Source organism: Schistocerca americana, chromosome 1, assembly GCF_021461395.2.
Source record: "Schistocerca americana isolate TAMUIC-IGC-003095 chromosome 1, iqSchAmer2.1, whole genome shotgun sequence".
In the NCBI taxonomy this organism is placed as follows: Eukaryota; Metazoa; Arthropoda; class Insecta; order Orthoptera; family Acrididae; genus Schistocerca; species Schistocerca americana.
In genome coordinates this window covers 875,696,865-875,721,558 of record NC_060119.1, presented here as the reverse complement: position 1 = coordinate 875,721,558, position 24,694 = coordinate 875,696,865, and the positions used below count along the sequence as shown (strand labels likewise).

Genomic DNA, 24,694 nt, shown 5'->3' with positions numbered 1-24,694 from the left:
TGTCGGCTTCACTCAGGCGCTGAAAGATGGTCGTTAAGTGGCGGCGGTGGAGTTCGGGCGACTTGGAATACACCAAGATGTCGTCGAGGTACGCGAAGCAAAATGGCAAGCCTCGCAAGACGCCGTCCAGGAACCGCTGCCAAGTCTGGGCAGCATTCCGAAGACCGAAAGTCATAAACAGGCTTTCGAAAAGCCCAAAGGGCGTTACGATGGCTGTTTTTTCGATGTCTTCGGGCGCCACCGGAATTTGGGTGTACGCCTTTGCGCAGTCAATCTTGCTGAACACCGCGCAGCCCGCCAAGGCGTAGCTGAAGTCTTGAAGGTGTGGGACTGGGTAGCGGTCCGGCACCGTTCGCGAATTAAGGGCGCGATAGTCCCCACACGGGCGCCACGAATTGTCTTTCTTGGGCACTAAATGCAACGCCGATGACCATGGGCTGCTCGATGGTCGCACGATGCCTTGCCGCAGCACGGCCTCGAACTCTGCCTTTGCTGCTGCGAGTCTGTCCGGCGCGAGTCGACGTGGGCGACACGATGTGGGGGGTCCGGGTGTGGTTATTATGTGGTGCACCGTCGAATGTTTGATGTCTCTCGGTGCACCGGCTGGGCGGGTGAGGTCGGGGAATTGTTCAAGAATATCAGCGTACGGTCCGGGGCACTTCAAGGGTTTAACGCTGTAGTATGCAGCCTGCCGGCGCTGTCCCGCTATCTTTAACTTAGTCGTGGCGTCGATGAGCTGGCCGTTTGCGATGTCGGCTAGTAGCCCGTAGTGGCTGAGAAAGTCTGCGCCCAGGATCGGCTCATTGACGTCGGCCACGGTAAAAGTCCACGAGAACGTGCGCCGTAGGCCTATATCTATATTGCGGCTGTGTGTGCCGTAGGTTTTAATGGCGGAATTGTTCGCCGCTGTAAGGCAGAGTGCCTCGGCCCGCCTGCGGTCTCGTAACATAGAACGGGGGAAGATCGAGAGGTCCGAACCCGTGTCGATGAGGTACCTCATGCCTGCCCCCCGTTCCGCAACAAACAGACGCTTCGATATCATATTGCAGCCGGGTGCGCCTAGGTCCGGTCGCAGCTGGCGTTTGGGTGCGAGCAAGGAGCGCGGCACCTGGTTGCTTCGTTGCCGAAGCGGGCGTGGTACCAGCAGTAGCCGCTTTGTGCATGGTGTGACGTCGGCGGGGTACCGTTGGAGCGGCTGTTGCTGCGTTGCCGGCTGCGCGAGCCCCGCCGCCTGTCGCCCGGTCTGCTGCCGCTGCGGCGCGTGCTGCCCTCTTGCTGCGAGCGTGCCAACCGGTCGACTTGCGTCGAGAGAGCTGCCACCTGTGCGGTCAAGTTTTGCACTAGCTGGTGCAGGTCGGCATCCGGTGCGGGTGCGGGAGGCGCTGGCCGCCACGGAGGTGGGGGGACGGAGTCGTAAGCTGCCGCAGCCGCGGTGCTAGGCGCCGTTGTCAGCACATCGTGCACCCTGTCGGCCAAGTTAGCGACGGCGTCCAGCTGCATCTCCGTCTGTGCGGCTATCACTGCCTGCACCTGAGCTGGGAGGCTGCGCACCCAGATAGTGCGTAACAGCGAATCTGGCACCATATCGGACTGCGCGAGGCTCCGCAAGTGGCGCAGGAACTGCGAGGGCCTCCGATCGCCGCATTCCTCTTGCCGCAGCAGTTGGTGCACACGCTGTTCCTCTGACGACGAAATCCGCCGGATCAGCTCTTCCTTGAGCCGTTTGTAGCTCGACTGCGTCGGTGGGGCGGTGATTATATCCCGCACTTCGGCCGCATAGTTCTGGTCCAGCTGGCTCACCACGTGCCCGAATTTCGCCAGGTCGCAGGTCACGTGGTTGCTCATAAATACCGCCTCAACCTGGCTGAACCACATCACGGGGTCGCGTGGCCAAAAGGGAGGCAGCCTGATCAATGCCCGTCCAGCGCTTGTCGGCGTTCCGGCGGTCGTAGGAGGCGTCGGTGTGGCGGGGATTTGCGCGCCAACATTGTCCTGAGCTGTCTGCGGCTGCGCGGCGTCCGCGCGTGTAGTCCGTGCCTGTAGCTCATTCTCTAGCCTCGTGTTGCGTGCGAGCAGTTCTTCGACGGTCTTTCGCAACTCCTCTAGTGTCGCCATCTTAGTTCAGAGTCGAATTCTCGTACAAGAGGAAAGCACACAGTGAAAATAACACAAGGGAAACACACGAAAAGAAAAAAATAACACTAAGCAGTCCGCGATCAAAATATACGCACACAAAAACAATACAAAAAAAGTTAGTTAAAAAAAAAAAATTACTACGGAGCACTGTTCGGCGCGGGCGTATGCGCGCAAGCCTACTCGCGGTTCCACGTCTCTCGTACCGACGAACGTTTGTCACCACGTGTTTTTTAGCCTCAGATCACGTCGGGGTCACCAGTGAAGCGGGTACGTGCTGTATCCCCACTTACAGTCGCTCATGTGCAGTGAACCGGCATTTATCACCGCGCCCACGCACTGTGCTCATGGGAGAGGCTTTGTGGCAATAAATGACTAAAGCGGTTTCTGGACAGGACACATTTATTTTTCCTGCCGTTACAATAAATGACAAATAATATACTTCGCTAATGTCCGCCTATATAGGCGCGTTGCACTGGCGGCACGGCTCGGTCACCGATCCCGGAGGGTGCACTCTCCAGTGACGAGCCGTGGCGCGACCGCGTGGACCGAGCGAGACAAAAGGCCGCGTCACAGAATGTTCTGCTCTTGGCGCGACCGGAGGCGCCGTAACGTCCGCGAAGAAGCGAAAGACAATTTAACGGCGACTGCGTTTACGACCGCGCGTACGCATTTACGGCGGAGTCACGTTGACTCGACGCACGTGGTCCGCGGCGGAAGAACTGGGGAGACGTGTGTCGCGTCGACTAGCTCGCACTGGTGGCAGCTTTGTTCCCGTGCGGTCCGGTGTGCGACGCACCGTTGCCGAAATTCCGCATAACGGTACAGCTGCCCCTACTTGTGTCGGCAGTGCCGTAGTTCAGCCCTTCGTGCGTTGGACGGTGCTGCCGCCACACTACGTAATTTCCGCATTATTTGAGTTATTTTCTTGCCTCCAAGGGTTTGTGTGGTATCAGAAGGCATATATGTTTCTAAAAATGATTCTAAAATAAGCGCCAGCACGGACAAAAATCATGAATAGAGTGGCAAGCTACAACACATTCGTGAAGAAACACTTGTGACATTGGACAGAATTGCAGCTTACCACGTTCATATCAAAAGAATATAAACACACAGATTCACATGTCAGAAGCACAGACATGTACCTCTACTTGCAAAAACGATCGACAGCTCGTTTATCGTTCTGTAGGCCTACTGTGTTTGTTTGTCATTTTCGCCTGTTGCCACAAGTACGACCTTCATCTTTTTATTATTCTAAGTGGGACAAGCAACTGCCAAATAGTGGGAAGAATATGCTGAAAACACTATAATGAGCTGATTACACTACATTTCACGAAAAACCAAATATTTGTATAATTTTCAAACAATCTGTCAGTGAAGAAGGTGCTGACAAAATAATGTCATCAAACGAAAGAAGCAAGGGAAATTAAGTGACTAACAACAGAAGTGAACGAAATACATACCAAAGAAATCAGCAGCCCAAATGAGCCAACTTCTTCAGTTTCTTATTTGCTTTCTTGTTGTTAGAAACTACGTCTTGATTCCAATATTTCAGCCTGGAAACGAGTCTCACTTTAACAAATAACTTGATTAACAGCAGCTTAGTTTCTTCACAACATCCAGGAGGAAAACTTGGGACAGCCATCAACAAGTTCACATATAATTCACCACAGTTTTTCTTGTGAGAATGTTCATCAAAAACTGAAGCCATCTGATTTTCACAATCCCTAAAAAATAAACAAATATTTTCACTGCAAATAACCAAGCTTCCAAAATTGTCTTCGTAACTTTTGAAATGGCAATAAAATTTGTCATTTGCATCTAAGTCCTGGCTGTTGTCTACAAGTAGATTCCTGCACTTGACACAATTATGTAAAGAAAAAAGTTTCTTCAAGATGTAACCAAACACATATCTCATACTGTTTTGTTCTCCAAGGTCTGCTGGAACTTCCACATTTGGTAGCTTTGTTGCAGAACTTGTATCACTACTGCATAACAACTGTGAGACCTTTAATGTTTGAGCAGATTTCATGTCCAGTATTGCCTGACCCCAGTCAATTCCTTCACAATTACTGCTTGCCACATTAGAAGAATTTATCAGTTTGCTTAGTGTACAGTTGTTAAATGCAGCACAAAACTGCCTTGGAGATGGGTTGCTGCAAAAACCACCTCTCTGCCTTATAGTTGAAAAAAAGTTTTCCAATGTGTCTTGGTTAATTTTACGTGAGAATAAGTACAATTTTGTTCCAGTCAGTACCTCGGCAGCAAGCATTTCCAAAGCACATATATTGCTTAGAAGCCCCTTTACACATTTTATCCTCAGGGAGTAATCTTTTCCATCAGAGCCTACAAATTTCCAAGAGTGAATCCATGGCTTCATCACATGTAGAACATCCAGATGCTCTGAATCACTCCTAATACAGTTCCTTAGATGCACAGGCCCTTTCACACTGTATGTATTAAAGATATCAAAAACACAAGTGTGTCAATACCAGCTGCCACTGTATGGCTTAACACACGAACTGCAGTACCCACTTTCATTTTTGAAAAAGCTGGCAGTTCGACAGCTTTTTTAGTCAGCTTGGGAGCTAACTTGTATTTCCTGTGCAAGTCATTTGAATAGAGCTGAGAAATGTCCTTCCAAGAAGCAGTACCAACCAAACCATCATTTGATGTATGAATTATGTCATACCTAAATAGGTTGTTTCTGATGCTCTTAAACAAATGTGGGGTGTCATAGAAGAAATAGATCTTCTGCTCCTCATATACCAAACTTGGATTGTCTTGTGTAATTCCCAGTCTCTTTCTCCAGTCCACAAAATTTGAACCCTGATCAGTCACACAGGTCTTCACAACCAAGCCAATTTCCTTAAGTCTTTTGACTACTTCATAAAATATAGCAGTCAAATGAATAGCTCCCACTGTTCCTTTACAAAAACAGTAAAGCAATGGTTGTTTGAAACATGAAAAAATGCCATTAATCATTATCACCAACACACTGTTGGCAATTTTAGCTGTGCGTGTAAACCCCAAGTCCTCAAAACCAATAACAGTGTCAGAAGTGCTGTCATATGTCAAATTTGCCATTAGCGACATTTCATCCAATGACATATTCACAAGTTTATCATTATCAGAAAAATGTTGCACCTTTTGCTTTAAAAGATGGAATATATTGTCACTTATCCCACATTTTATTTGTATGCCTTCCACATACCTTTGTAGTGTACGCACTGATGGAAGCATAAAACATTCTGATAAAAACCTGTATGCCTGAGTGCTGTAATATAGTAAATTTAGAGCAAACAGCTTATTTTCGTCTTTCCATCTTGCAGCACGTTTCTCTTTCAATGGCATGCTGATCTGGCTTAACAACAAGTCAAGGGCATCTTTTTTTAAATATCGGGATCCTATAGTCTTTAACATTCGTTTGTCCTTGTTCACTTGCTCCTTCTGATACAATTTCTGTCGCTGTCTGTAGGCACTTTCCTTGTCCCGTAATAGTTTCGCTCGAAGTCTAGCGATTTGCACATTCTGACACTTCACACGCTTTTGCAAGACACGAACAGCTGCACTTAATCTAACCACTTCATCGTCAAAGCAGGTCTGTGTTGACGATTCACACGAATCTGGCACTGATACATGGTGAGCTGAACCAGCTGCTTCTGTGTCATAGGACTGTTTTACTGCTTTAGATTGACTGTCGAATCTTTGTGGCAGTTTCCTCTTCATCGTCAGCTGAGGTGGCTTATTTGGAATGTCAAACAGGGTGGGTACTGCATTCCACACGAGTTTGTTGTTGTCTGCGTTCATGAACTGGTTTTGTTCGAAATGTAGCGAACAAAACCTAATATTACTATACAGGTACACTGGGTCTTTCTTCATGAGGTCTTCTCGCCTGCTATTAACAAGCCATTTTCTGCTCCTAAAACGAAACATTCATCATTTATACACATATAGTTTGCAAGTGAATCCTGACGATACAGTTTAGTAACATTATGGTTATACCTCTCAGGATCCTTAGGAAACCTAAAAAAAGACAGCTTTGGTGTCTTCTTTCTGTTGTTGGTGCAATTTATTGCGCTACAAACGCTCCCGCCAGTAAAAGCCATTGTAAAAATCAAAATAAACAACCACTATTCTCCTTCACGGTCGCGCCGAACTCACAGTGTAACCTACCAGCCGCTTGGGGCGCTGCTGGCGCTGTAGGCAACAAAATCGAGGCGAAGTGTCGCGACTGTTATATTAGATTAGACTGTGGTAGTAGTAGTAGTTTATTCATCCAGAGACAATTTACATTGCATGGATTTCGTCAAAAAATACATAGTATATATATACACACATATAGGGTGAACAATACTATACAAAATACAGATGTGCATAGTGGACTACATAACATCAGACCACATTGAAATAGCATGTACAACTTTGATTATTTACATTGATGTATGAGAAAGACTTTTTACATGGAATACACAGTTGACATTTAGATATAACACATACAATTGTAGCACTTTTGTACATATTATTTATTTAGATCATAGCAACAGTCAGATAAAAATTACTATTGGCACAGAGTACATCACTATAATTGTTTAGTATGAAGCTATTCCAGGTATTCTTTTACACTATAATAGCAGTTGGTCATTAAAAATATGAATACTGCTTCTTTAAATGAAGACAATTTTTTTATTTCTTTTATCTTTACCGGTAGTTTGTTATACAATCTGCTTCCTTGTATGTTTGTTTGTTTCTGCGCCAAAGCCTTGTTAACTCTTTTTATATGAATGTCATTGCACTTTCTTGTGTTGTAAGTATGTAGATCCGAGTTGGATTGGAAATTGTTAATATTTCGTTTTGTTCATCAGTATCATAATTACGACATGACCACCTAATATCGTCATTTAAGAGCTTGACATTCACATTCGTACACTTCTCTTGTAACCAGAAATTACATTCACACATAGGACGCCTTTAATCACACATTTTTTGCACTCTTTACACGTTGAGTTGTTACGAAACTGTTTCTTAGCAGAGACTGAAGTGTCGCTGCACTGTACTACCGACACCATCTTGCCTACTGTAATTGGAAACGTAATTGTTGAACGGGAGAAAATGGGGAAGGTCTCTCGGGAAGGGTCATAGCAAGGGACCAGTAATCAGTAAACAAGGGTCCAAAGTCATGGGTGTTATTAATATTGAGGAAGAATGAATGTTACGAGAGAAATTACTAGAAAAACCTAAGTAAAATGTGGAATGGCACTTAATAGGAACAGCGAAAGGAGAGAAAGTTAATATTGTTATAGACTCTGGGAGCAAAATTTCAGTGACTGATAAGTTGTATAGTGAAAGTGTCCAGGAAAGACTGTGATTTCTGTACTACCAGTATCCAGAGTACAGATAGTTGGTACAATATGGCGGCGCCTATAGAATTACCGTACTAATTATCTACGGTAATCTGAAAAAACCTACGACCTTTTGCATCTCCTGTGTGTGAAATGTTATAAGAAGATGGAAAGTGTTATCAAGTTATATTTGTGATTGCAAAAGTGGATCCGTAATCAATGATTAGAAGAGACAAACATAATCTATAACTGTGGAAATGTGCACTGTAATTTCATGATATTGCGTGTCTACAAAAGCAAGGCTGTGTGACTACCTTATTAAAACACAATTTCCGTTAGCTAAAATGTATGGACAGGAGTTTGAAAAAGTGATAGAAAACAATTTAAAGTAGTGAATTGCGACTATACAAACAAAATAGTAACTTCATTAGGCCTAAATAGTTTCATTAGCGGTATACTAACCATACCGAGAACAACAATAATCTCCCAGTAGCAACTAATTTAGCACTTTTAACATGTGATGAGTCTAAAAGATGTGAAAAGAGCCAAAGATATGAAGTAACCATAACAAATAAAAAGATCCATTAATTATGAAGCCCTGTAATAACAAGCAAGGAAACACCAGAAAATGCAGGAAACATATGTATTGTAAGGGTCTACGGATTGCACACAGCCATACGATACGTTAACACACGCTCGCCAGCTGACCTGTCTGGAATTTTGACAATTTGCTTGGTCAGTAGATGTGTATCCGGCCACACTGCGACGGGGAGTACGTGACTGGCTGCCATCCGCAGCGGGCAGTATTAACTAGCGCGCCCTCGGGCGCGAAGATGTCTCTTTTCGTAGCTCACCATGGAGCCTTTCGATACGACTGTAATTAGCTGGTGTTAAGATGTCAGACACAGTGATGATGGGTGCGTGTAGCGTGCATGTTTTATAATCCGCCTTTGTTAATAAAACTGTTTAAACTTACTTCTCGTGTTCACATATTGCCGTACCTCAAGGACCCACTGCTTACAAATCCTGACAAAATATTCGTGTAATCATCATCTGGGGCAACAACGCAAACTACCCCCTCATAGTATAATGCACACATGACAGTCACCAGTAAGAAGAACAAAGAAGAGATTTACATACTTTCAGAGAATCATGGAATGGGCTTTGGTGACATGATGTGTAAAATGCGAACTATGTTGAAGGTGTGTGGAATAAAGAAACCAACTGCCCCCTTAACTGTAGTTCTAAAAAACTGTAAAAACTTTCTGAAATCTGGAAGTAACTCAGTAATAATAGGAGGCACTAAAAATGTTTGTATGATTTAGGGTGCACTCAGCAGAAGAGGGCTAAGAAGAACATTACAGAAAATTAAAAACGTTAACTTCTTCATAGCTAGTATTCCACAAAGGCATGATTTTATAGAGAATTCCTGTGTTAACACAGAAATCAACATCAAATTTTAGAAAATTTCTTGATGCCTCACAAATGCCACATATGTGGAGGTACCATCTGCAGAAAGAAGTCATTTCAGCAAGCATGGGCTACTCAAAAATGAACTTGGAAAAGCATTTATTACTCAAGAAATGTTTAATGCAGTCAATGGAAAATCCAAAACGGAATGTAACAATATCACTAAACTCACCATGTAGCCAACATGCAGAGTTGCTGATAGGCACAGAGAAAAGACAGTTAGAAAGTGAGCTTTTGGCCAGCAAGGCATTTGTCGAAATTAGAGAACACAGACACACACACTCATCAAAATGCAACTTACATACATATGACCACAGTCTCTGGCAGCTGAGGCCAAACTGCAAACAGCAGCACAAGATGGAAGAGGCAGCCAGTGGCAGGGGTAAGGGGGAGACTGGGGAGGGAAGGTGGAGGAATAGCACAGTAGGAGTAGGTGACAGTAAATTGCTGTTTATGGGAGCATACAGAATTGAGTTGGAGAAAGAGTAGGGCAGCTATAAGCATTGACATCTTAGACAGAAGGTGAGGGGCAGGGGCAGGGTAGCAGAAAAGGAGAGAAGTAAAAAGAGGGAGGGTGTGTTGGTGGAATAGAGGGCTGTGTGGTGCTGGATGGGAACAGGGAAGGGACTAGATGGGTAAGTACAATGACTATTGAACGATGAGGCCAGGATGATTATGGGAATGTAGGATATATTGCAGAGAGAGCTCTGATCTGCACAATTAAAAAAAGCTGGAGTTGCTAGGAAGGATCCAGATGGCTCAGGCTGCGAAGCAGTCACTCAAATGAAGAACATTGTGTTGGGTGGTGTGCTCACCAACAGGGTGTCCAGCTGTTTCTGGGCCATAGTTTGTGCCCATTCATGCAGACAGACGATCTGTTGGTTGTCATGCCTGCGTAGATCGAAGCTCAGTTGTTGCAGCTTATCTTACAGATCACATGACTGGATTCACAGGTAGCCCTGCCTTTGATGGGATAGCTGATGTTTGTGACCAGACTGGAGTAGGTGGTGGTGGGAAGATGCATTGCACATGACAAGTGTCTAGGTATATTACAGGGATATGAGCCAAGAGGCAATGGTTTGGGGGTAGTGGTTATGTAATGATGGACAAGGATATTGTGTAGGTTTGGTGGATGGCGGAATATCACTGTGGGAGGTGTACAATGGATAGTGGGCAGGATATTTCTCATTAAAGGGCACAACAAGAGGTATTCAAAACCCTGTTGGAGGTCGCAATTCAGTTGCTGCAGTCCTGGGTGGTACTGAGTTATGAGGGGAGTGCTCCTCTGAGGCTGGACTGTGGGACTTTGTGAGGTGATGGGTAACTGGAAAGATAAAACACAGGAGATTTGTTTTTGTACAATTTTGGCAGGGTAATTACGGTCTGTGAAGACCTCAGTGAGATTCTCAGTGTATTTTGAGAGGGACTGATCATCGCTACAGATGTGACGACCATGAGTGACTAGATTGTATTGAAAGGACTTTTTGGTATGGAATGCGTGGCAGGTGTTGAAGTGCCTGTATTGATTGTGGTTATTAGGCTTGGTGTGGACAGAGATACTGATGTACTACCTTTGAGGTGGAGGTAAACTTCGAGGAAGATAGCTTGTTGGATTTTTGAGGTGGGGTTTAACTTCGAGGAAAGTAGCTTGTTGGATTGCGTAGGACCAGAAGAAGCAAATGGGGGAGAAAGGTTGTGGTTCTGGAGGAATGTGGATAGGGTGTAATCACCCTTGGCCCAGGTCATTAAGATGTCATCAATGAATCTGAACCAGGTGAGGTGTTTGGGATTCTAGGTGTTTAGGATGGATTCCTCTAGATGGCCCATGAATAAGCTGGTACAGGGTGGTGCCATGCGGTTGCCCATAGCCATACTTCGGATTTGTTTGTAAGTAGCACCTTCAAAGGCGAAGTAATTATGGGTGAAGGTATACTTGGCAACTAGGAAGGAGGTTGTTGGTTTTGAGTGCATCGGGTGTTGGAAATGGTAGGGTTCAATAGCGCTAAGGCCATGGGCATTAGGGATGTTAGTGTAAAGGAAGATGGCATTAGTAGTGATGACCAAAGCAACATGCGGTAAAGGAACAGTAACTATGGAGAATCAGTGGAGGAAATAGCTGGTATCTTTTATGTGGGAGGGAAGGTTGCAGGTAATAGGCCAAAGGTGTTGGCCTAGGAGAGCAGAGATTCTCTTGAGAAGGGGGGCGGGGGCATTAACTGTGCACAGTGGGACTTCCTGGGTGGTTGGGTTTATGTACTTTTGGAAGATACGAGAGCAGGGAGTGGCAGGGGTGAGGTGAGAGATGGACTCTGGGTAGAGGTCCTGGGATGGGCCTAAGGATTTGAGGATACAGTGGAGATAGTGATGGATTTTTGGGATGGGGTCATTGTGACAGGGTTTGTAGGTGGATGAATCTGACAGCTGGCAAAATTACTTTGCCAGGGTAAGCCTCAAGATTCAACACAATGGTGGTGGAACATTTGTCAGCAGACAGGACTATACGATTGGGACCAGTCTTTAAGTGGTAGATTATGGTTCTTTCTGTGGATAAAAGATTAGTCTTCATGTTGAGGGATTTTGGGAATTATGGTGCCACAGTGTTCAGGATCAAGAAATTCCGGAACATTAACAGGGGGTGAATTGTGGATGGTGGGTGTGGATCATGGTTGAATGGAAGAGTGGACTGAGTCAGAAAGTGTTCAACATTGATCTTTAGTTGAGTCTGATTGGTAGGGTTCATAGCAAAAATGTATTTTCACTGTAGAGGCCAGGAGAAGGAGAGAAGGTGGTTAATAAGTCCAGCATAATTGAATTTGGGAGTGGGGGGAAAGGTGAAGCATTTGGAAAGGGAAGATACTTCTGCAAGGCTAAGGCTTTTGGATGAAAGGTTCAGGACTGTGTTTCGTGTCTCTTCAGGTTCTGGATGAAGTGTGGTTGTGGGAGGGAGTTTTTGAGGGTGGGATAAAAGTAGTAGGTCTGAAAGATAGGGTTTGTCAGGTATGAGGGGATTTGGGGAGTTTCGACATTGTAGAGGTCGTGGATAGTGTTAGTCCAAGGCTGGAGTAGGAAGTGAACAGGGTGGAGGGGTTTCTGTGGTGGTACTGTGCCTGTCACTCTAGTTCCTGGAGCGTAAGAGTTCCATTGTGTGTGATGAGATCAAGGAATTTGGGATTGCATCGCAGGAGAATTTTCAGATGGAGAGAAGGTATTGCAAGGAGGTTTGGGGCTGATTATTATGGTTTTGCAGGACTACGTTGACAAGGGTTAAGGACTGGCAGAATCTGAACAGAGGGTGATCACTGTGGAAGTAAGGGTGGCAGCCGGGGATAGGTAATTTGATGGTAAGGGCTTTTGGAGGGATTCCATGAGCAAAGCAACAATGCAGGAACAATATGTGGGATTGGGTTTTGGCAAGCGATAAGAAGACTTTTCTGTATTGATATAGATGGGAGGAGTACAGATCCAAGCCAGTGGATAAAAACGCATAAAAATACAAAATAATGTAGAATTACGAACGACAAAATTAGCAAAAATACACCCAAATGTGTGGGAAAAAAACTTGGATGAAGTAAGGGGAAACAAGATGAAATCAGAGGGACAAGGATGACAGTGAAACACAAAAACCAAGTGAAATAGGCATTAAGACCCAATCTGATCAAAGAAGAAATAAATAAAAAGATTGTAATGTAGTTTGAGACTCTGTGGGTGGATAAGAGTGGAGAATGGGGATGACATACACTCCTGGAAACTGAAATAAGAACACCGTGAATTCATTGTCCCAGAAAGGGGAGACTCTATTGACACATTCCTGGGGTCAGATACATCACATGATCACACTGACAGAACCACAGGCACATAGACACAGGCAACAGAGCATGCACAATGTCGGCACTAGTACAGTGTATATCCACCTTTCGCAGCAATGCAGGCTGCTATTCTCCCATGAAGACGATCGTAGAGATGCTGGATGTAGTCCTGTGGAACGGCTTGCCATGCCATTTCCACCTGGCGCCTCAGTTGGACCGGCGTTCGTGCTGGACGTGCAGACCGCGTGAGACGACGCTTCATCCAGTCCCAAACATGCTCAATGGGGGACAGATCCGGAGATCTTGCTGGCCAGGGTAGTTGACTTACACCTTCTAGAGCACGTTGGGTGGCACGGGATACATGCGGACGTGCATTGTCCTGTTGGAACAGCAAGTTCCCTTGCCGGTCTAGGAATGGTAGAACGATGGGTTCGATGACGGTTTGGATGTACCGTGCACTATTCAGTGTCCCCTCGACGATCACCAGTGGTGTACGGCCAGTGTAGGAGATCGCTCCCCACACCATGATGCCGGGTGTTGGCCCTGTGTGCCTCGGTCGTATGCAGTCCTGATTGTGGCGCTAACTGGCACGGCGCCAAACACGCATATGACCATCATTGGCACCAAGGCAGAAGCGACTCTCATCGCTGAAGACGACACGTCTCCATTCGTCCCTCCATTCACGCCTCTCGCAACACCACTGGAGGCGGGCTGCACGATGTCGGGGCGTGAGCGGAAGACGACTTAACGGTGTGCGGGACCGTAGCCCAGCTTCATGGAGACGGTTGCGAATGGTCCTCGCCGATACCCCAGGAGCAACAGTGTCCCTAATTTGCTGGGAAGTGGCGGTGCGGTCCCCTACGGCACTGCGTAGGATCCTACGGTCTTGGCGTGCATCCGTGCGTCGCTGCGGTCCGGTCCCAGGTCGACGGGCACGTGCACCTTCCGCCGACCACTGGCGACAACATTGATGTACTGTGGAGACCTCAGCCCCACGTGTTGAGCAATTCGGCGGTACGTCCACCCGGCCTCCCGCATGCCCACTATACGCCCTCGCTCAAAGTCCGTCAACTGCACATACGGTTCACGTCCACGCTGTCGCGGCATGCTACCAGTGTTAAAGACTGCGATGGAGCTCCGTATGCCACGGCAAACTGGCTGACACTGACGGCGGTGGTGCACAAATGCTGCGCAGCTAGCGCCATTCGACGGCCAACACCGCGGTTCCTGGTGTGTCCGCTGTGCCGTGCGTGTGATCATTGCTTGTACAGCCCTCTCGCAGTGTCCGGAGCAAGTATGGTGGGTCTGACACATCGGTGTCAATGTGTTCTTTTTTCCATTTCCAGGAGTGTATATGCCTAGATTAGTTGTAGTTAGTAGGTTCAAACTGGAATAGAGAGGGACAGAGTGGGGGGTGGGGATGGGTTGGTAGAATGAAACACAAGTTTGTGTGGCACAGGAAAGGTATGTTAAACAACATGCAAAAATATGCAGTAGTGACACAGGAAGAGTGATTTTAATATCAGTGGGAGTGGTGTGGGTCATGAGACACGGCACCAACAATCAGTGTCATCCTGAAGCCATCTGTTGTGTGTGGCTGAGATGGTTGATACAGTGTGGCTCGTAAGTAGAGCATGCAGTGCTGTTCGTAAGAAATGAAGAGAAACACAGGAAAGCATAGAAAGAAGGACAAAATCTGAGTTAGTAATGCATTAGAAAAGAGTAACAAAGGAAAATAGTACTAGGATTGGGGATGGAAGAAAATTTGTCAGGCAGAATATACTTTCACACTCTCCCGCAGTGTTTTATATATATGATGAAGTAGACACTAAACCAACAAGTTCCTTCATCATTTGTAACTTTGTGAATGGTACCCCTTTTGTCAGAATGTCTGCTGCCTGTCCATCAGTTGGTATGTAATTCACTTCAGTTTGGTTCTCTCTAACCAGTTGACAAATTTAATGATACCTTGTCTCTATGTGTTTTGATTGTTCATAAAACTTCAATCCATTAATAAATTTGATAGCACTTTGGTTACCAATTTGAAACAGGAGCTGATAACTCATCAACAGCTCCAATTTCTTTCAGAAGTCTGTCTAACCATACAAGTGATTTGCAAGCTTCACTTGCAGCCACATATTCTGCCGCCAATGAAGAAAGATCAACACACTGCTGTAATTTTTTTTTCCACACAACTGACCCCCATGGAACTTGAGCAGGACGCCACTTGTGTGCCTCTGTCCCACTATGGTCAGGATTACTGTGGGCTACAATGCTACAGTCTTTATCCTTCGTAAACTTAATGCCATCTGTAATTGTTGATTCAAGATACCTAAATATTCGTTCGAGTAATGCAAAGTGTGCCTGTGTTGGTGAGTCTTGAACTCTTGAGGCAACATTAACAGCATATGATAAATCTGGTCTTGTGCCTTGTGTTAAATACATCAAACTTCCAACCATTTCTCGATACAGTCCAGTATTATTAAAAGGAGGTGACTCACCTGGTGTCCATCCTGGTTTAATGGGTAAAGGCAATGGTTTCGCATCCATCATATTGTATTTCTCCAAAATCCTCTTCACATATGCAGATTGATTTATTTGAATACAGTTGTCAAACCTCTTGATTTGTAAACCCAAGAAGTACTCAACTTTTTCTACATTGATTTGAAAACGTTTAACCAACTGTTCAATGAACTTAGCTGTGGCATCAGTAGAGCCCATAGCCAATCCATCATCAACATAAAACAATAATACCAGGTTTTCATCATAAAACATACATTGATCTGAACTGCTCTCCCGTAAGTTACATTCAGTAAGGTACCCAACAAGACATTCATACTAGCATTTTGACTCATACATTTCTTCCTTCAAAGTACCATTGAGAAATGCTGTCCTCACATCAAATTGCCTTATACACAATCATGTTGAATTGCAACACTCAAAAGGTATCTCACTGTCTCAAATCTTGCAACGGGGCTAAACATGTCAACATAGTTTACTCTAAACCGTTGAGTATATCCTCTTGCCACTAGTTGAGCCTTATATCAAACAACATCATTTTTTGCATTTAATTTTGTAGCTAAGACCCATTGATTTCCAATAACATTGTTTGGCTTACTTTTTTAAACTAATTCCCATGTTCTATTTTTCTTTAGAGCATCCATCTCTTCCTCTATTGCATTCTTCCATTCTTCAGAATTCTCTGACTGCAATGATTCTTTATAGCTTCTTGGTGTTTCACAAAGAAACATCATTCTTGGTTGATGAACTGAATCTTCACAGTAACAAGATGGTTTCTTCAAATTTCACTGCTCACGTAAATTGTGTTTTCCTCTTTCTGCATTTCTCGCTTCCAAGTTACTTCCAACTTCTCCCTCAGTGTCACATGACTGGTTGTTAACACTTTCATCACTTGTAGCAACATCTTGGTTCATGCAATCCTCTTCAAAATCAACATCTTCATGCTCAGTCTCCAAAATATCTGCGTTCTTATCTATAGCTGATATTTGAACAACCCTTTTAGACTTTTGAGTACCGATAATAGGTTTCTGTAAAGACTTTCAATTGAACTTTACATCTCTGCAAACACACACGCACTTTTTTTCAGGAAAATAAACATGGTATCCACAATCATCATAACCAACCACGTATCCTTTTGAAGATTTAGCATCAAACTTCTTCCATTTCTGTGTAGGGGTCCAAGTGTAGCATTCAATTCCAAATATCACAAAATTATCAAAATGACCTTCTTTCTTCAAAAATATTTCAATTGGAGTTTTACCTTTAATTTTTGTGGGACCCATCCGATTCAAAGTGTATGTTGCAGCCAGAACAGCTTCATCCCACAATGCTTTTGGCAGATGTTCAGCAGAACAAAGCCAAGAATGTGCCATCTCACACAGGATCCTATTTTCCCATTCAGCAATTCCATTATTGAGGCATATATGGTGCTGTGATTTTATGTTTCAGTCCAACTGAGCCAGCAAATTTTTGCACCTCTTTGTTATGGAACCCCTTGGCACCATCTGTAAGTAATTTTTTCACAGCAACATCAGCCTGAGTCTTTATGATTTTAATGAACAGTGGCATCTTTTCTTTAATTTCATCTTCGTGTCAGAAAAGGTATGGTACTCTAAATCTGGAAAAATCACCCTTAAAAACAGCAAAGTATCAATGACCCTACAGATCATTTTCTTCCATCGGACCACAAACATCTGCATACACTAACACACCAGGTTTAGTGGCTTTCTGCACTCTTTCACCAAACGGCATCCGATGATGTTTACCATAGACACCCCCTACACAAAAACTGTTATCAGTTGTTGTCTCTTCACCATGATCCTTCAAAAATTGGTGCACATAGCATTTATTTTGATGACCCATTTTTTCATGCCAGCTCTGTAAAGTGTCATCAGTTTCAGTAACAACACAACACTTTTCTTGAAGAACAACTTTCACAGCCAAACGATAAAGCTCGTTTTCACAGCAGGATGTGGCAATAACAATTGCGATATTATTTTTGAAAAATATGCGTGATTTGACATCATTTTTGATTATTTGTTTTATTTCCTTCTGTGCAGCTTTCTTAACAGAAAACAAGTTACAGGATCCATCAGAACAAAACCAAACATCATAAAAATCGTTCTGTCCATGTCTGTCCATTGAACACCTGCGCATCAATTCGGCCTGTACCAAATGCTTCAATATGTACACCATTCTTGGCACTATCCATCTTCCTTGGAGTTTCATATTGTTCATGCGTAGTGTACCAATCAGCCTGATTTGTTATGTGATATGTTGCACCACTTTCAATGCACCACTCATCACAGTCCAGTGTATTCACATTTACTGAAAAACTGTTGTGTCTCAACATTGATACTATTGTATCTGTGTAGCTGCAGCTTCTTGAGTTATCCACTGATGTCACATTAGTTAACAATATAGGACAATCTTCTCTTTTGTCTACACTACTACATTCATTTGATCGATGGTCGTCTTTCTTACATTTAAAACAAACCAACCCTGTCTTACACTGTTTTGATAAGTGACCTACTTTACCACATGAAAAGCATTTTCTGTCCTCATTCCTTTTATAATGAGGCATTTTTAATGAATCTGCTTCAGAGGAGGTTTGTTTCCACTTCTGTTGTGGTTTGTTAATCTTCATTTTTGACATCATTGCTGTAGCAACACTTTTTTCATCACGATCTGTTATTCTTAGTTCATAATTCAAACACTGTTTTTGTAATTTATTCCATGTCTTTTCTTCAGCAGGTAGATCATGCCACATAATATAAATGTAATTGAACTCTTTTGGCAAAGTTTGCTAAAATCATGCACAAAGGTCACCATCATCCATTGGCTTGTCCAACAACAAAAGCTGAATTTGTACATCATCAAATTTGGCTAGATGACCTTGTATAGCTCCAGATGCCTCCCACACAATGTTATGGAATTTATGTCTAAGTAGATCAATGTTTTCAGCTGAGTGCACATTACAGATATTGCATAGCCTATCCCAAACCTCGTTAGCAGTCTTGCATTCCCCAACACAAAGTAAAGGCTTGGTGCCAAGTGACAGAATTAGTCTTTTTCTTGCCTTTGCATTAGCCTTTGTCCATTTTGCAAGTTCGGTTTTATAAATCTGTCTGCTTCCTTCTGGCCTCATCAGTTCAGCATTTACAACATCAAAGATTTTGTCACATTCTAAAATAGTTCTCATAATAATTCTTCAGCTCTCCCAGTCTTCTGTGCCAGTGAGTTTATCTAGCTGTTGTCTTTTGTCGGTCATTGTCTCATCTTTGCACTTCTGTATCGTCGAGTATTTCTTTTCCGAAATTGGCACAACTGCCACTCTTCATACAAACTTTATCAACTGTGCACATTTGCTACCATGTTGACAAATCATCAAATGCCATTTTAGAAACGAATCATTTATTAAGCATCACACAGTGTGATGATATGATATGAAACTCCAACTGCACAATTCAAAACATAGCCAGAGATCATCACAACTACAACAAAAATAAACCAAAGAATTTATGGGACATGTGACAGACAATCTTCAAAGAATATAACAACATTGAAACATTAATACTTTCACAAAAATCAACCAATGTAAAATACAGGATGGAATGTAACAATGGTATTGTAACCTCTCCCTCACTTATCGCCCTTAATGAGAGTGAAAAATTAAACCGCATGCACCTAATGGAAATTTGGGAAAAGCAATCGTCACTGAAGTTAATTTGTCGGTAAAGAGGGAGGAAAGGGTTGCATCTAAATGAAAGGAAAAATGCAAATGAAATTGGTGAAAACTACTTTTGAGGAAACGGTAAAATTAATAAAGAAAGTAAATGTGCAGTCGTTTCGTTAACAATTAATTGGCATTAATTAGATATTTGAGATTTGGGGAAAATTACAGTCGCCAGTCCTATGGACAACTACTATAATAACTGAAAATGAAAGATTAATGCACATATAATTAGCACTGAAAGTGTGGCAACTGCAGGTTGACACGTGCTGTGTGAAAACTGAATGTTTGTCAGAAGTAATAAATTTTGCAACACTCTGACTTAATTTAGCAAAAGAATTAATAAAACCGGAAAATTGAAAGTTAATTTAGTGACTGAAATTAATAGTGAACTTTGTTTCTGAAGCACTATGAAATCCAATAAAATAAGGTTAGTCTTGGGCTACCTCAACAATCATTTCAAAAGCTACTTGAATCTTCGCAATTTAGAAATAAGAGATTTAACTTTGAACTTGAATTAAACGATTCTAAACAATTAACTATAGTAAAATTTAGTATGTACCAAGCTGAGCTGCAGTCACAGGTAAGTTAAAATACGGTAACAAAACTCGCACTCTTAATTTCTGCTTGTGTAATGTAAATATTGTAGCCAGCTATGAATAATTTAACTGACCTTTGAAATTAAAGCAGTGAAATGGAATGATATTACTTTAATGCTGGTGTATGAATTTCAATGACACTTGGGTTCATTCCAGAAAAGGAAGGGACCCTGCTTGGTAATGCAATTGGGACAATGAGCAACAAAGGTTCATGCTAAGTTGCTGTATTCTTGTGATGCAACAGTTTGAAAAGCTGAGGTCTGCCATACAGTTCTAAAACTTTACGTGCTTTTAGTCTTCCTTGTTGGTTGATTGAAGGTTTGCAGTCATCGATCGTGGAGGTGGCGACAGTCACTCATTGTCGGCTGTCGCTGTTGCAGAAGCTGGATGTTGGCGCACCTTCTTCTCGACATGGTCACCAGGTGAAACGGGCTCTTGATGTGCGTCAGCTAATGCTTCCCGTCTGTGACACCATGTCAGAAACTATCATAGCAAGTCAAGCGCAATTACATGCTGCCAAACCCCGAAAGCGCGGCAACTCGTGGGAGCGTCACACAACACACCTCCTCCACCGCCCTACTCCAGCCAGACCCCCTCTGCCCGTGCTCCATGCGGCAGAGTTAACACTACCAAAGATCCTAAACACTTTGGCTCTCCACACAACCTATCGATGTAATCGTTCGATAGCATAGTTTTCCCTAGGCCAGACTCAGCGTAAAAATACAAATAATATTTACAAAACAAACCAATTATACATCGACATAGATGCATATATAAATATATATATAGTAGAACAATTACAATATATAAAGATACAGAAATGCCATATCTTCAGGTAACAAAATAAGGAAAAAAATTTATAGTACAATAGAAGGAAATAGGAGGTTATGCATTTCCGGCGTTACAGTATGAAAAGGATATTTGCTACTCACCATTTAGAGGAGATGCTAAGTCGCAGATAGTCACAGCTAAAAGACTGTTGGAAAGCAATCTTTTGGCCAAAATGGCCTTTGTTGAAATTAGAAAACATACATACACACCTTCATGCAGAAATGACCACAGTTACTGGCTGCTGAAGTCAGACTGTGAGCAGCAGTGCATGATGGGAGAGACAACAAGGTCATTTGGATAAGGAGGTTGGGATGGGGAGGGAGGTATAGCAGAGTAGGGGTAGCGGACAGTAAAGTGCTGCTTGTGGGAGAATACATGAATGAGATGGAGAGAGGGTAGGGCAGCTACATGCAGTCAATGTCTTAGATGGAAGGCATGTGGAAGGGGGAGCTGGGTAGTGGAAAAAGAGAGAAGTAAAAAGAGTGATGGAGTGTTGGTGGAATAGAGGGCTGTGTAGTGCTGGATGGGAACAGAGAAGGGTCTAGATGTGTAAGGACGATGACTAATGATGGTTGAAGCCAGGAGGATAATGGTAATGTAGGACATGTTGCTAGGAGGGCTTCCACCTTTGCAATTCAGAAAAGCTGGTGTTGGTAGGAAGGATCCAGATAGCACAGGCTATGTAGCAGTCACTCAAATGAAGAACATTGTGTTGTGTGGCATGCTCACCAATGGGGTGGTCCAACTGTCTCTTGGCCACAGTTTGTCAGTGGTCATTCACATGGACAGACAGCTTGTTGGTTCTCATACCCATATAGAATGAAGAACAGCTGTTGCAGCTTAGCTTATAGATCACTTTATTGGTTTCACAAGTAGCCCTGCCTTTGATGGGATAGGTGATTTTTGTGTCTGGTCTGGAGTAGGTGGTGGTGGGAGGATATGTAAGATATGTCTTGCATCTAGTTCTATTACAGGGAGATGAGACATGAGGAAAGGGTTTGGGAGCAGGGATTGTGTAGTAATTAATGAAGATATTGTGTAGGTTCTATGGGCGAGGGAATGCTGTTGTGGGAAGGGTGCAAAGGATAGTGGGCAGGATATTTCTCATTGAAGGGCCCAACAAGGGGTAGTCGAATCCCTGGCGGAGGATGTAACTCAGTTGCTTCAGTTCTGGGTAGTACTGAGTCATGAGGGGAATGCTCCTCTGTGGCTGAACCATAGGACTTTGGGAGGTGGTGGGTAAATGGAAAGATAAAGCACGGGAAACTTGTTTTGTACAATTTTGGCAGGGTAATTACAGTCTGTGAAGACCTCAGTGGGAGCCTTGGTATATTTTGATAGGGATTGCTTGTCACTTCACATATGATGAACACAGGTGGCTATGCTGTATGGGAGGGACTTCTTGGTATTGAGTGTGTGGAGCTAGTTGGCATATAAGCTTGCACTGCAGTGGTGGGTGTGGTCTTTGTGTCTATCTTGGCAATAATAATGTGTTTACTGTGCTGTTCATAATAGCTTATCTGCATCCCTATTTTCTTATTCATTATTAAACCTACTCCCAAATTATCCCTGTTTGATTCTGTACTTATAACACTCTATTCATCCGACCAGAAGTCCTGTTCCTCCTGCCACTGAATTTCACTAACTCTCATTATATCTAACTTTAACTTATCCATTTCCATTTTAAAATTTTCTAAGCTACCTGCCCAATTAAAGGATCTGATACTCCATTCTCTGATCTGTAGAATGCTAGTTTTGTTTCTCCTGATAACAACAGCCTCCTTAGTAGCCCCTGCCCAGAGATCCAAATGGGGGATTATGTTACCTAGAAAAAATTTTACCCAAGAGGATTCCATCATCATTTAACCATACAGTAGAGCTGCATGCCCCCAAGAAAAATTACAGTTGTAATTTTCCCATGCTTTCAGCTATTTGCAGTATCAGCATAGCAAGGGCGTTTTGATTGATGTTGCAAGGCCTGATCATTCAATCCTCCAGACTGTTGCCCCTGCAACTACTGAAAAGGCTGCTGCCCCTCTTCAGGAACCACACATTTATTCTGTCAAGAGATACCACTCCATTGCAGTTACACCTACAGTACAGCTATCTGTATTGCTGAGGCACGCAAGCCTCTCCGCCAACAGCGAAGTCCATGGTTCATGGAGGGTTAAGGAATCTATTATAGATTATAGAAGAGGGACTAACTCAGCTGCAAATCCAATGCAGATTCTGACCGGGATCCCATCGGGACCTGGAGCTTTTTTCAATTTTAATGATTTCAGCTGTTTCTCAATACCTCTGGTGCTAATAATGATTTCACTCATCTTTTCAGTAGTACAAGGATAAAGTTGGGGCAGTACTCCTGTGCTTCCCTTTGTAAAGGAATATTTGAAAACAGAGTTAAGCATTTCAGCTTTTGCTTTGCTACCTTCAGTTTCAGTTCCTGTCTCATTCATTAAGGCCTGGACAATATCTTTGCTGCCACTAACAGCTTTTACATAAATATTTTGATGGTCAAGAGTTGAACACTTGGAAATATTTCAGGACTTTGAATGTGGTCAGGAGTCAGAATTTTTTAGTCACTTTCAGTGACTGATTCACTTGCAGCCATATAAACTTTACTGTTATTTAACTGTTGACATGCATCTGTGAGTTTTAGGGATGTTTGCTGCATTGTATTATTTCAATTTTGGGATTAACTTGTTTGGTATTGGTAGCAATAAACTTGGTGGTAATGACCTTTAGAATCTGTTGTGAATATTAGGGAGACTTTGTGCAGTTCTCTTAAAATTTTATTTCTGGTTCCTTGTGAATTCATGCACTTATTTTGTACTTGCCACTGTCTGTAATATTCTGCTCGCACTGCACAACTATATTTTGCTTTGTTATATTCAATATTAGCCAATAGCCCTACTGCAGTGGTAACACCAGTTCCCACCAGATCACCAAAGTTAAGCTTGTTGGACTTGGCTAGCACTTGGATGGGTGACTGTCTGGGTCTACTAAGTGTTGCTGGCAAGCGGGATGTACTCAGCCCTTCTGAGTACTTGACTGAGAAGTAGCGACACCAGTCATGAAAACTGAAATCATTCAGGAGAGCAGTGGGTAGACCACATGCCCTTCCATATCCACATCTGCTGACACCTGAGAGCTGAGGACAGGATAGCAGATGATTGGTACTATTGGGCCTTCATGACCTGTTTGAACAGTATTTTTTTGTTTTTTATGTTGAATATTGTATAGTTGATTTACTAACTTGATGTGAGGCCACTGTCCACATTTACTTGTGTTTGTATTTAGAATAAACTTCCAGTTAAAATTCTAAACAACATTGTTCACTCAACATCGTTATCCTATGAAACCCATTTCATATATTTATGCATCCATTTAATTGTTGCTCTCTTCTTGTTTTACTTCAAGAATATATCTACTAGTAAAAGGACTACAGGATTTTATGATTTTGGCTTAAAAGCAATAGTGTATGACTGACCCCTACTAATTTCAGTGACCCATACTGAAATATTAGGTCTTGCATTGCCCATAGCAATCTGTTTCTCCACTCACAGTTGAGTTGTGACTGGTAAAGGCAAAGACTTGTCCTGTTGCAGGCCAGGAAAAATGTGTAACTTGAATAATTACTCACCTGAATTACATGTATAGGTACTATGGAAAATGTTCAAAAATATTAGGAAAAGTAATAATAACAGCAAAACATGCAGAATGATAAATACATTTGTAATTCAACAAATAAAGTGATAGCCTTGTGGAGTATTAAAAACAGGAACTGGTGAAAGAAGAGCATCAGGTACAAATATAACACTGTCAGAAGAAAACAGAAAAGTAAGAAACCCCTACAAACAATCAACACATTGAACAACTTTTACTCACTTGTTGCAGATAATATGGTAGAATGAAACATAAATATGCATACTCAATCCAATTAATATAAAATAAGTACTTATAGCAGGTCAATATACATCAGCACTGTCACACAAAAGGAAGTATCAAAAGCAATAAAAAGGCTGTACTGCTCCAAACCTGCAGGTGTTGATGGTGGCCCTGCAACAATCTTAAAGATGTGTTTTTTGGACAATTGGCTACATGAAGTTCAAAGTTAGACACAAGATATTTCCTTACAGCAGAGTTCTGTGCAATGAATATTTTGTGTCTATGAGCGGAATTAATTTTCCAATGCTGTCATCACCAAAATTAGCAGTTACACGTAGAGCAAATATTTCTGGACTGAAGTATTTGAGAAGA

The 24,694-nt window shown here is 43.0% G+C and overlaps 1 protein-coding gene across 1 annotated transcript; it reads right to left on the bottom strand.

The window, feature by feature from the left end:
* Positions 1-14,785: 14,785 nt before the first annotated feature.
* LOC124594832 (secreted RxLR effector protein 161-like) lies at positions 14,786-15,472 on the bottom strand. Its single transcript, XM_047133283.1, has one exon. The coding sequence runs from the start codon at positions 15,470-15,472 to the stop codon at positions 14,786-14,788; it is 687 nt and encodes a 228-aa protein (XP_046989239.1).
* Positions 15,473-24,694: the final 9,222 nt, after the last annotated feature.

Coding starts and splice junctions, on each gene's coding strand:
- LOC124594832 (XM_047133283.1), bottom strand. CDS start 15,472: ATGGGCTCTACTGATGCCACAGCTAAGTTCATTGAACAGTTGGTTAAA.